The 13554-nt window shown below is 49.5% G+C and overlaps 1 protein-coding gene across 1 annotated transcript; it reads right to left on the reverse strand.

Moving 5' to 3' along the window:
• Nucleotides 1-1748: 1748 nt before the first annotated feature.
• Nucleotides 1749-9690, reverse strand: Polm (DNA polymerase mu). Its single transcript, XM_026399481.2, has 11 exons — nucleotides 9379-9690; nucleotides 8010-8190; nucleotides 7203-7301; nucleotides 6902-7072; nucleotides 6122-6193; nucleotides 4890-5010; nucleotides 2976-3108; nucleotides 2724-2826; nucleotides 2377-2622; nucleotides 2212-2295; nucleotides 1749-1930 (listed from the first exon to the last, which is right to left on the reverse strand). Exons 1-11 carry the CDS (start codon nucleotides 9564-9566, stop codon nucleotides 1844-1846), a joined length of 1485 nt encoding a protein of 494 aa, XP_026255266.2. The 5' UTR covers nucleotides 9567-9690; the 3' UTR covers nucleotides 1749-1843.
• Between the last annotated feature and the right edge of the window lie 3864 nt (nucleotides 9691-13554).

Raw genomic sequence — 13554 nt, forward strand, 5'->3', positions numbered from 1 at the left:
CTTGCCTAATATTTGCAAGGCCCTGGTTATCAAACCCTAGTCCTGCAACACACAAACACACACACACACAAAAAAAAAAAAAAAAAAAAAAAAACCACCATAATAAATGGGCTGGGATTATAGCTCAATGGCAGAGTGTGTGCTTACTATTTCACAAGCCCCTGGTTTCAATCCCCAGAAAGGAAGGGAAAGGGAAAAAAAAAAAAAAAAAAAAAAACACGAAGGCAGTTAATTAGTGCTACAGACCTTTCATAGAACAGCTAAAATAAAAACCAAAATTATCAATTGATGACAGATACACAGTAACTGCTACTATGAAATGTTTAACTTATATGGGTGGCTCACACTGCTGATAAAATGGAAAATGACAGGCATTCTGAACAATTTAGCTCTTTCTTAAAAACATACTTTTCATATAACCCAATATTCCTATACCTTCATATTTACCCAAGAGAACTGAAAAGGTATGTTACCCACTAATCTATATACACATGGCTACAGTAGCTCTATTCATAATCACCAAACCCTGGAAACAATCTAAACATTCTTCAGTAGCTGAACAGATAAATCCTGGAACACCCCGTGAATGTAATATTATGTGGCAAAAAGAAAAATAAACCATCAATATATGCAAAAACCTGAGTGAATCTCAAAGGCATGATGAGAGAGAGGCAAGTAAAAGGGAGAATTTGGTTCCACTTCTATGATATTCTGGAGAGGGCAAAACTGTAGATAAGTGAACAAAATGAGTGAGTTGGGATAAAAAACATGTGGCGATAATGCAATGGCATAAGGCAATGCTTGGGGGACAGATCTTTGGGTCCTGAGACGGCAGAGTCTATACCTGTGTTAAAGCTTATTAAAAACAAACCTTAAAAGATACCATTTTATTGCATGTTAATTTAAAAAACACTTTGTGATGTGGTGAGTGGTCTGGGAAGCTGTGACTAACAAGATGACCTTGAGTCAAGTCCTGAAGGAGGCAAAGAGTGGCGAAGGCAAAGGCCCTGCAGGAGATCAGGGAACACACAGGACACCTGTGTGTCCAGCCCATTTCAGTGTTTCTGCCTCAGAAAGGGGAGGGAGTCAGAGACATGGGGTCTGAGCACATCAGTAGGAAACAGTGAAACAGGAAGCAAATGAGGGATGGGGCGGGGGGTATTGAAAGAAGAGTGCAGATGAGGTTGGCAGGGGTGGCAGAAATGCTAGAACCCTAGGGGATCACATGAGGATTTTGGGGTTTGGAATGCTGCAGGACTATGAGCAAGAAGTGGCAGGGTGTGACTTGTTTTGAAGTAGGGAGAGTATAGGACTTAAAGGCAGAAGCAGGGTAGGGGCTGCAGTGCCAAAATCTCAGCATTGGAAGTTCTCTTGACTTGGACCTTCACTCATTCCAGGTGATTGCAGCATACCCGTTTTCACCTCCACAGAGGACTCCTAAGAGCAAGAACTACAGCTTCCACCTCATGGCTCAAGTGCAGGGCAGGGATACACGGTTCTCTTCTGGGCAACTGAGTGGGGTGCCCTATAGAAGACACGCAACCACACCTCAATTGCCGCACTGGGACTGCTGGCTCTGCCACAGCTCCATGACTTGAGTACTGCTCAGATTTCCTGACCCAGGTGGGAACCTGAGGCCTGGGGAGGCTGAATGCTGACCATGATCACACAGCTATAAGGCTGGAGTGTGAGGAAGGCCCCGCCTCACAGACGCTCCCACAGGTAAAGACTCTTCCACTTGGAGATGAGGATATGGCGTGGCAGCGTATCTTCTGCCTGGAGATATTCAAAAGTGTCCAGCAGCCCCCCGTTTCCTAAGAGGAGTGAGGGCAGATGGGCTGGATCAGGCATTTCTCTGCTCTGGGGGAAGGTACTTGAGGCCCAGGTGTCTGAAGATGTCTTCTTCGGAAACCACATGGAAAAATGTCTTCTGCAACAGAAGCAGAGGCTTCAGAAGCTGGGGGCCATGCCCAGTGGCACCATTGCACAATGCACAGGGTGCCCAGCCAGGATGGCTTCCCTGGAGACAGGCTAGATGGGGAAGCAGAGCCCAGTGCTAAGGCAAGATGCCTTCTGGGGAGGGCTAGGATCTGGGAGGTAAGACCAAGATCTGGGCACCATGGTTCCAGGATGGAGAGATTTAGGGCCATTTCAGGCTGTGATCCAGGAAGCAGGCTAGGGGGTTGTTTCCCACCCTAATCCTTGACATACCTGCTCTGGGTCAAACAGTCCATGGCTGTTCAGACACAGTCCCTTCTCTTTCCGGCTGAATCGGCGCAGTTCCCGCTCAAAAAGCTGGGGGGAGTAACTGCCCTCAGTATGGTTGGCTCACCTCAGCCCTGGCAGCCCTGGCAGCCCCAGCAGCACACAACCTACCTGAGAGCCAGTCCAGCCAAGCAGAGCAAAAGGGAACTGGCTGATGGGAGCAACCACCAGATCTACCCTCACAGCTTTCCATGCTGAGCAAGGCTTCAGGACACCCCCCAAGGCAGCTCCTGAGGGTTGAGGCAGGCGGAAGATGCAGAAACTCCTCTCAAAGGCATCCATGGTGTGGCTCCGCTGGACAAGGTGAGTAGGGGTCTCTAAGCAGCTGGCTTGGTGCTGATGATACAGGATAAGGCCCTGTGGGGAAAGGCAGGTATGGCCAGGCACCACCATGGTACTAGGAGAACAGAAGGCCAGGTGGCAGTCAACTCTTGGACAGAGGCACCAGAAGCCCTCACCTGGCTCTGCAGGTGGCACATCACTTTCAGCAGCAACCCCGCCTCCTGGCCCTCCTCAGGGTGGGTGATAAGGAAGTCCACATCATGGCCCTGTAACTTGCCCCTGAGAAGGACAAGGACATAGCCCTCATTCCAGTTATGGGCCATGCCCCTCCCAGTGAATGGGAAAGCCTCCTCAATGTCCACAACTCAGGCCCCTGCATTGGGGAGGGTCCTGGAGGTAAGCCAGAAGGGTATGTCAAACCCCCTTACCTTCGAAAGCCACCAGTCAGCGTGACAGTGGCCCCAGGCAGGACCTGGCCCACGACTGCCTCTACCAGTTGCTGCAGAACCTCAGCATCAGGCCGTCCAACTGGAGTGCTTAAGTCCTGGTGGTGCTGGAGCCCTGTGGGCAGCACAGTCCTCCTGACTCTCTCAGCCTGCATTCCCCACAGAGCCCCATCCTCTAGTATCAGGCAGTCACCCAGCCCTGTGGCTGTGAGATGGGGAAAAGCCTCTGAGGAGGGACAGGCTATGGCAGGAGCTGAATGATCCCAATAGAAGCATGACACTATCCCCTTTTAAATATTAAATTTTAATTTTGAGATAATTAGTAGATTCACACGCAGTTCATGGGAATTAAAAGAGATGCTCAGCTGGGCTGAGCACTCTGGAGGCTGAGGCAGGAAGAACGCAAGTTCAAAGCCAGCCTCAGCAAAAGCAAAGCACTAAGCAACTCAGTGAGACCCTGTATCTAAATAAAATACAAAATAGGGTTGGGGATGGGGCTCAGTGGTCAAGTGCCCCTCAGTTCAATCCCCAGTATTGCCCCCAAAAAGAGAGAGGGAGGGAGGGAGGGAGGGAGACAGGGAATGAGAGAAAGAGAGAGGGAGAGAGGGAGGGAGGGAGGGAAGGAGGGAAGGAAGGAGGGAGGGAGGGAAGGAGGGAGGGAGGGAAGGAAGGAAGGAGGGAGGGAGGGAGGGAGGGAAGGAAGGAAGGAAGGAAGGAAGGAAGGAAGGGGGAGGGGAGGGGGAGGAGAGGGGGAGGGTAGGGGGAGGGTAGGGGGAGGGGAAGAGAGAGAGAGGGAGGGGAAGAGAGAGAGAGGGAGGGGAAGAGAGAGAGAGGGAGGGAGGGAGGAGAGAGAGAGGTGGAGGGGGGCTCTGTGTCCTTTACCCAGTTCCCCTCAAAGGTAACACCTTACAAATCTCATAGAACTCAATCTAAGGGTACTGATGTTGACACAGGCAGGCTGCAGATATTTCTTTTAAGCCTTCTGTTTTCCCATAAATAAAATGCAACAAAGAGGTGGCAAAAAAGTGTGAAGAATGTAACTCTACCAATAGAAACTCATCTTTTAGCTTGTTTCTATTTACTCACCTGTCAAGGGGATATCATTGTACCTTCCACATGTAGTTAAAGAAAGATTTAAATGTGAAGAACAGCAGCATCCAGCACAGAACAAGTCCTTAGTAAACAATGGATGGTAATACTATCTACCTTTGTCCTGAAAACAGGTTAAAAATTAGGTTTCTCTGCCTGTCATCTGCATTATGCTGTAGCCCCAGGGAGATGTGCAAAGAGGTGGGGAATGGGCATACTGCTGGTTATGGTACCTTCAGCAAAGCCCTCAACCAGGCTAGGTCCAGACAGTATGGTGGCAGCACCAGGCAGGACACACAGGCCGAATGAGTGTCTGCTTAATACCTGCCACCTGCTGGATCACAGAGGAGTTTATGGCAATCCACATTGTCATTTCTCCCATTTCACAGAAAAGGTAACTGAGATTCAGAGAGTTTAGTCTTGGGACCATGGTCACATACCTGGAAAATGGTGGGCAGGACTCAGCTGACCCATATGCACAAGGCACATCCTGGATAGGTGGGTCAAGACCCAGGCTGTCCCTCACCTAAGTCCAAGCCTAACCAGAGGGAGCCTCATGGGTCCTAGAGGTCACAGCACTGCTGTGACCACAACTGCTCACTGAAAGGGCCACAGCAGAATCTGATTGCAGGTAGAGAAATTCCAAGAAGCCCACTTACCTGATACCAGGACCCCTTTGCACCACCCACCTCTGCCACTCATGCAATCAGTACATCCAGTGCCAGTATGAGGGCTTCAGTATACAGAACTTTCCAGATCCAAATGGCCTTGTCGAAGCCCAAGGCCAGTCCTCTCTGGGGGACTCACCTGCTTTCTGCTGCTTGGTCAGTTTCTGAGGTTGTCCTCGGAGGTCATCCAGGGTTCGCAGCCCTTCCTGGTACCAGCGGTTGGCAGTCTTCACCCCAACCCCAAAGATTTGGGTGAAGAGCTATGTAGAGGAAGGAACAGTTGGGACAGGAACAAAGCACCCACAGGAAGATGCACCTGAGGTGTTGCCTTCATGCCCAAGATCATGGGTTGAAGACTCAAACCCAGTGTCTGGCCTGCCCAGCCCATTATCACAGAGGAGTGAACTCACACATCATGGCAGAAGCCCCAGGAGAGGCAATATGTTGGGGGCTTTGCTGCCCAGTTGCTGAAAGCTGAGGAAAGACCTTGGTAAGCTATTTCCTCAACCCTCTACTAAAACATAGGTCCAGCCTGTGCTTCCAACAGAACCAAGAGTCATCTTAATACATCTCTTGGTTCACTGGGAAAACCATGCCTCTCCCACTTACAGCAGCTGGAACTTATGTCTATGGTTCTCTTCAAGAAACAGCAAAAACAACATGGAGTTAATAAATGAGAGGGTGGCTTCAGAAAATGTACTGGATAGGCTGGCTGGGTTTACTCAAGCCTCCAGAACATCAGGATGATGGGTGCTGCTTTCACCCAAGTCTCCCATACACAAAGGGGTGGAGTGGGGAGGTCTGAACATGGACCAGTTCAGAGGACCCTGGGCCAAGCACTTCACCTGCCACTGGGCCAGGCACTCAGACTCTTCCCAGGAATTTTGGAATGTCTGAGAAGATAAACTGAGGTATCCAGAAGTGTTGGAGGTGCTTCCCTACCAGGTTAGCAGTGAGCAGGCACAGGGGGAAGATGCACCATGGAGACAGGTGGGCCCACAGTACAGAAAAAGTAACACACAAGATCACAGAAAGCACAGTGTAAAGTGGCAGCCCTACTACACACAACTTGGGTCCTATAGCACCCAAGAATAGGTTATAGTTTGTTCAGTGTGCTAATATGCTTAAAATTAGTCTGCCAAAAACAGTCTAATAAAACAGATGGTGCTCAGTGATCTAGAAAACTCCCCATGCTCAAAACAGGCTTCTGCCTGTCTTCATTTGGTGGCCAGAGCATATCAGGTGTCTGCTTAGCTGCCATTTCCTCAGTAAGACCTTCTCTGACCCCAGAGCTGGATCAGCCACCCCTGCTTGCCTCCCTTGTAAGTGCTTTGGACAGTGCTGTGCACCCTTGTCAAGTTCCCTGCGCACCTTCATGGTTTGGTACCTCTCTGAGCAACGAATTCTCTCCACCTCCTCACATGCTCCATGCTCCAGCAGTTCCTGGAGGAGGAGACAAAGCAAAACACTGAGCCACAGGAACCAGAAAGAGAACAGCAGTCAGGGTAGGGGATGGGGGTTGGGTGGTCCTTTCCACACCCTACAGACAGGGGCTCTGTGATATGAGGATACAGTGGGACTTGGCAATGGACAGTGTGCCCAGGGCGGTGACAAAAGCTGCTGCCACACAACTGGGGGATGAGATGGGGCTCTAGCCTCAAAGCTCCTTGAGGTTAGAGTTACAACAGCTTAGGTCCCAGGTAATATTGGTCATCTCTCAGATAAAATAGTGAGCTCCAGGATCTATAAACATTTTCTTTTTAAAAACGTATATCAGTTTATCTAAAAGCATCTTTTGTTTACTTTGTGCTCTCACAGTGAAAGTGCACAGAAGGGCAGCTTAACATGTGGGTTTTCAAAAACTTACACTTGGTTGCTCTCTTCCCCCACCCTGGGCAGTTTGGGACAAATGACAATGACATCAATGCCAGAAGCTTCCTTTATCAAGTCCTCTCAGGCACTCTGAGGGAGGTAAGTGACTCACAAGGGATCTGTGCTAAAGGTGGGCTGTGGTGGTCTTGGAGCAGCATCTTTGTGCATGTTTGTCTCTCCACATTGGGGTCTGAAATACCAGGACTCGTGGCTGTTTCACTGGGCCCCAGGGCCTCCCCACCCCATCTACTCACCTGGCTACACATGGCAGACACCTACCTGGACAACCCTGGAAGAATGTTCTCCAAAGTGAGGCAACCCCTGCAGCTGACTCAGGGAAGTGACAGGGCAAGGAAGGGCCCTGAGCACAGAGGCTGCTCTGCGGAAGGAGAGGAGGCGGCCCTCACTGCCTTCGAAGCCTGCTGCCTCTGCCAGAGTCTCCAAGGCCTCCTGCAGGGAGAGGCCCTTGGTTAAGGGGCAGAGTGGGCAGGACACTTTGCTTCCATCTACCAGCTACCATCCAGCTGTACCCATGTCCCTGTCCCTTGAAAGCTAAAAATTTCTCACAGACATGACTCACCGAGAGGATGGTATTGTGGTGTGTGAGGGGTGTGGGACGCTGGCAGGCATAAATTGACACCCACACTGGGCTTGGGGGCTCATTCCTGGGCTCAACCACCTGCAGAAGGGCAATGCACAGATCATGAGGCTTCAGGGCTGACAGAACCAGGCAGCCATCAGAGTCCTGACTCTTCTGGGCATTCACCTTGGGCCCTCTAGAGTTCACAGGACAGAGGTAGTGAACTACAGGCATGGGCAGAGGGAGACACAGCAATGGGTCTTGGTGGTTCAGAGCCCTATATGGAGGGAGGGACAGACAGACTGCATTGCAGAACAAACTGAGGACAAGGCTCTTCAGGCCAGAGTAGTAGCAACAATCTGTTAATCCTCACAGTGCACTTTTCCTGCCTCCCCAAATCCTCACAATCAAGTGGGCTGGGGACACTAAAGTTTCAAGGTTAGGGAGCATGCCTTCTCCCTCATGGCTCACAGGTAGAGCCAGGATTTGAGTACAAGCAGTCTAGCTCTCTAGAGTCCCAAGGATAGGCTCCTACCAATCCATGGATCATCCCAATTCCTCACTGAGGAAGAAGTGAAGCCCCAGCTGCAGGGGCTGCCCCACTTTGGAAGGCATGAAGAAGCTAAACATAAGTGAATCTCAAGTGGTGAGGACAGAAGCTGGGATGGTCCAGCCCCAGCTCTTGCCATGGCTTCTCTGCTGATTCTCAGGCACCCCAGGTGATATGAGCAGAGCCCTCTGGAGGGCACTGGGGCACTGCTGCTGTGCATCACCTATCCCAACTGAGTTAGGCCTGAACTGTCTTACCTCCAGGCGATGCCGGTCCTCCACAGGGACAGGCTGCCCAGCTGCCATGCTTTCTGTGAACCAGCTGATGTCCAGCAGAGCTGGGTGGGGACAGCACGGGAGAGCAGCAGCCATGTGCTTCTGCCAGCAGATGGCCTCCTTCACTGAGGTCTGTTCCATCACCACATGTGTCACCTCGGAGCTGGGCAAAGGCAGAGGAGGACTGTGAAATCCATTGCCCTTCCTGTTTGGCTCCATACCTTTAAGCTTTTATTCTTGCTGTCCCCTCTGCATGGTGACTGCCTTTCATTCTTCAAATGCCACTTCCTCCAGAAAGCCTTCTCAAGCCCCTCCTGGTGTATGAAAATTTCCACCGCTCTTAGATTGAGATTTTCTGCTCCAGTTATGCTCACAAGCCAGCCTGGCTTTGGGTTGACTTGCCTGTATCCTTCTCAACCTCAGAGAAAGGAATGCCTTATGGTCTGGGACCACATGGTCTTTATTTAAGAGCTAGGATTTAAGCACAGATGCCAGAGACTGCATACTTTTGTCTGAACCCCAGCCCTGAAAACTTGCTGTGTGCCCTTGGGCAAGTCTAGTCTCCCTACATCCTCCTCTATAAAACAGAAATAACTACTACCTGGTAGAGCTATTGTAAAAGTTGCATCATATGCACTGTGTGAGTGGGTCTGGTGCACTATCCTGCCCCTGGAGATGTTCAAATACAAAATAGTAAATAAAAGCTTTGGGAAGCACTGGTCCCAAGTCCACTTAGCTTCCCCAATCTCAAAACTACTCTCTTTGGGCACTGTCTTGATTCCCTCCCTATGAGAGCGCCAGTTATATTCTAGATTCAAGGTTTCAGGATGGCTCAGTGTGGCTTCTAGGGCAGGTGGGCAAATACTACTTCTAATCACCCCTCCCTTGAATGGCTCTTTGAAAAGCCTCTGGCTTGATTGTCAATAATCCTCTAGAACATTCCTAGCAATCTTAATAGCAACCTTGCTGGGATTGAGGCTCTATGCCTGTAATCTGAGTGACCGGGAAAGCTGGCACAGGAGGATCAAAAGTTCGAGGCCAGCCTCTGCAACTTAGGAAGACCCTACCTTTAAAAAAATAAAAATAAAAAGGGCTGGGGATGTAGCTCTGCAGTAAAGGGCCCTTGGATTCAATCCCCAGTACCTAAAAATTTTTAAAAATCCCTTTTAAGAAAGATTACTTGACCAAAGAGCCACAGATAACTTGGAATCCAATAACGCAGGTGCAGCCGCCCCGCAGGAGCATGCTATGAGTCACCTGGGTCTCTGAACGGGCCCAGCGAAAAAGCCTGCTTAGCCGGCCCCACACCAACATCAGGTCCTCGCAGTGCCCCACGCAGAGGTCGGCACACCTGTAGACTTCGAGGACACGGAAGCCCTTGGACAGCGCCAGGCGTGTGAGAAAGGCCCGGCGGCTACGGCCCATGCGCGGTTCAGCCAGGTAGATGGCGACGCCGGGAAACAGCACTAAGGGCGAAGTGGAGGAAGTGACAGCACCACCGGGACAGCCGACCCGCACTCGCCGCCGTTTCGGGAGCATCTGGACACCTACGCGGGTTATGAGAGGAAGAAATGGGGCCGATAGCCGTAAGGAAGGAGAGCGAAAATGAAGGAAAGTGGGCGACAATAGAAGGAAAGCAGGCAAAAACTGGCTAGAGAAGGAAGTGGCGCCACAGAAGGCCCCGCCCTATGTAAATGAGGTCCCCAGGGAATTCGCCCTTAAGTCTGGTAGGAGCCCTGTGGCGGTCCAGAGTTCCGTTCCAGAGGCCCCGCCTCTATGCAAATAACCACCAAGGACACGCCTTCTATTTAAATTACCCTCCCGGAAGACCCCGATTTGCATTGCAGGCCTAGGGGCGGGGAGGCTCGCCGCAACCGGAAGCGTGAGCCTTGTCCTTTTCTGGAGCGGGACCTTGTTCTCGGAGTGGGCGGGGCTGGGCAGGGCTCCGGACCTACTTGTGCCCGGGATGGGTGGGACTTCAGGACCGAGCCGCCTGCAGGGTCCACGTGTGCTCGTGAGGTAGCAGCGGAAAGTTTTCTAGCGGAATGATGTTGAGATAACTGGCTGGCCACTTGGAAAAGTGGAAATTGGCGCTCTCCCTCACTGCTTAACACCAAATAAATTCCACATGGATCAAACATTTAACTCTGAAAAAGAAACCAAAACCGTTCTTGAAAAAATATCAATGTTTTTATGATCTAAGTATTGTAGTTAACTTGAAAATACTAAAGCAAAAAAAAAAAAAAGGGCTAACTGGACCACATGCAAATTTAAAATGTGTTTAAAAATTAAAGACAAAATGAGGGAAGCGTGATATTTTTAAATTAAGACTGATTCTCATAATTATAAGTCAAAAAAAATGCTAAAGTAAAAAACAACGGGGGGGGGGATAACATTACCCACAGATAAACAAGAAAGAGACAATGATCTAATAGAAAAATTGGCAAAGAAACACAATTGAGTAATTCTCCCATACAATTATGACCAAATCTCCAAACCTGTGCAGACACTAGAGAAGTGCAAGTTTAGATAAGAATAACTTCACCTGTTGGTTTATCAGATATATAAGAAATTAATGGCATATGTTGAAGGTGCGAGGGGAAATGGTAATTTGTAGAAGAGGCTCTGGAAGCTGAATTAGCAACCAAGAAAATGACAAAACCACACTTTTTTGTGGGGTGGGGGTATCTGAGATTGAATTCAGGGGCACTGAGCCATACAGCCACTGAGCCACATCCAGCCCTATTTTGTATTTTATTTGGGGACAGGGTCTCACTGAGTTGCTTAGCATCTCACTTTTGCTGAGGCCTGCTTTATACTAGCAATCCTCCTGCCTCAGCCTCCTGAGCTCTTGAGTGTGCCCAGCCCAAACTACATGTTGATCCAGCAATTCTTTTCCCTCCTCAATCCTGAACTGTATATTCCTCCAGCCCTGTACTACCAGCCAGTGGCTTTTCTCTCCTCCTTGTCCCCCACCCCTGCCTTTTTTATCATCTTCTATGGGCCCTCTCTCTGCCCCAGTTCTGACTGACTGAGGGCACAGAGCTGAGAGGGAGAGGCTAGTGACTTAGCCCAGTTATCTTTTTGGCCTCCCTCTCCTCTCAGACTCCCCAACACTCACCTATCCAAGCCTACAGAACTTCCTGGACCTTAATCCCTTCACACCACACCACGGTGAGAAGACTTGGGTGTGCCCCCTCTCCCCCTACTCCTCTGCTACCAGCAGGGTTAGAGCTCTGTGTCCCACATGTGTGATCCCAGCTCCTCCTCTCCTCAAGGCACAGCTTTGCCTGAAAGTCCCTTCCTACTGTCTGTCCCTCTCTTTTTCTCCTAATATCCTGTCTGGGCCAGGGTACCTGGGCTCACCTTAGAGCCTTCCTCCTCTCCTGGAGAGGCAAAGGCAATATTTAATAATCCTTCAGACCTGAATATTCAAACCCCCGGGCAACTGTGAACAAATATTTGTGCAAAGAATTCCCTTCAAGTGATGCTAAAAGAAATTGCCTGGCTTAGAAATTGGCCAGGCCCTTGGAGTGGTGTCTGCTGCAGACAAGTGTCTGCTGGGACCACATGTGGGCTTACCATTATGAAAACTGTCCATGCGGGGTGATTTGGGTGGTGAAAGAGATGGGAAGGGACACTCATCTGCTCTGCTCTGTACTCCAGGGAGAAGTGGCCTGCCATTGGTGGGGGTGGGGGCAACTGGAGACAGGATTTTCTGCTGCTTATGTTTTTTTTTTTAAGAGAAGAGAGAGAATTTTTTAATATTTATTTTTTAGTTTTCGGTGGACACAACATCTTTTATTTTTATGTGGTGCTGAGGATCGAACCCAGCGCCCTGCGCATGCCAGGCAAGCGAGCTACGCTTGAGCCACATCCCCAGCCCTGCTGCTTATGATTTTAATATATGTGCTGCCAAAGTAAGCACTCTTCTGTTTCTGAGATGATCTCCTGTCTCAGAAATTAAGTGCCCACTCTGTGTTGTAAGTGTTTGGTGAGTGTGGTGTGTTTATTTGTATATGTTAGAGAGTAGGAAGGTGTTTCTGGAGAATAAACAGAATAAAGAGCTGAGGGGAAGAGAGGGTGTCAACACAGGAGGGCTCAGGACCTGGCACAGGGGGGATCCATACTCTGGCTGAGAATATACAGGGGCTGGAGGTGGCTTTGGCAACAAGCCAGAAGCAGGACTTGGGGCAAATCAGGAATTGAGTGTGCCCAGGAGGCACCTGGAAGGAGTTGCCTTTCCCATAGTGTGAACCTTGGGCTATGGGAAAGATCCCACTGAAGGGAAGCTTCAGGTTATCTCTTGCACATGTGAAAATTGTCTTTATGCTTCCATCCTCACCTGGCCTGATCTCTCCATACTGGTCTGTGGTGGTCACTAAGGATAGGCAGTGAGGAGTGGGTCTGGAAAGGCAGGGAGCCTGCCTCAGGGGCAGTGATGAGGCATGTCCCCTTTCCTGAGTATAGTACAGCAGGATGTCCCTGAGCAATTCAAGTAATCTGATGTTCAGGCCCTCCCCAGGCAGTCTGGTTTAATTGGCCTGGATGTGGTCTGGGCATTGGCATTTTAAAATCTTCCCAGTGACTCTGATATGTGGCCAAGGTGAGACCCCCAACACTCACCCATACAAGCCTGTGCAGTCACTAGAGAAGTGCAAGTTTAGATAAGAATATCTTCACCTGTTGGTTTATCAGATATATAAGAAATTAATGGAACATGTTGAAGGTGCGAAGGAAAATGGCAACATGATTCTGTTAAAATAGCAATCAAGAAAATGACAAAACCACACTTTTTTGGGAGTGGGAGGTATCTGGGATTGAAGGTGAGACCCAACTGCTCTGGAGGAAAGGACCCCTATAGTTTGGATTTGGAGCGTCCCCAAAAAAGTCCATATGTTAAAGATTTGGTCTTCAGCTTGACAGCTATGGAAGTGGTAGAAACTAAGAAGTGATGCTTAGTGAGAGGTCTTAGGTCACTGGGGGCTTGATATTGAAAGAGATTGTGGGTCAGGTGTGGTGGTGCACACGTAATCCTAGCAATTTGGGAATTAGCTGAGGCAGAACCCTGTCTCAAAAAATAAAAAGGGCTGGGCATGGTAGTGTGCACCTATTAATTTCAGCGGCTCGGGAGGCTGAGGCAGGAGGATTGCAAGTTCAAAGCCAGCCTCAGCAACAGCAAGGTGCTAAGCAATTGGGTGAGACCCTATCTCTAAATAAAATACAATATAGGGCTGAGGATGTGGCTCAGTGGTTGAGTGCCCCTGAGTTCAATCCTGGGGTTCCCAAACAAACATACATACATACATACCTACATACATATTTTTAAAAATAAATAAAAAGGGCTAGGGGTGAGGCTGGGGCAGAACTCTTGCTTAGCATGTGTGAGGCATAGGATCAATGGTTAGCACCACATAAAAATAAACAAATAAAATAAGGGTGTTGTGTCCATCTACAACTACAAAAAAAATTTTTTTAAAAGGGCTAGGGGTATAGATCAGTAGTAGAGTACCCCTGGGGAAAAAAG

Source organism: Urocitellus parryii, chromosome 3 (assembly GCF_045843805.1).
Source record: "Urocitellus parryii isolate mUroPar1 chromosome 3, mUroPar1.hap1, whole genome shotgun sequence".
NCBI classification, from domain to species: domain Eukaryota; kingdom Metazoa; phylum Chordata; class Mammalia; order Rodentia; family Sciuridae; genus Urocitellus; species Urocitellus parryii.

Bases quoted from the DNA above. Each gene is read 5' to 3' on its own strand.
- Polm (XM_026399481.2), bottom strand. From the start codon at position 9,566: ATGCTCCCGAAACGGCGGCGAGTGCGGGTCGGCTGTCCCGGTGGTGCT. The intron at 7,073-7,202 runs GTGAGTCATGTC...CTCTCCCTGCAG, and splicing joins ACCACAATACCATCCTCTCG to GAGGCCTTGGAGACTCTGGC. The intron at 6,194-6,901 runs GTAGGTGTCTGC...CTCCTCCTCCAG, and splicing joins ATTCTTCCAGGGTTGTCCAG to GAACTGCTGGAGCATGGAGC.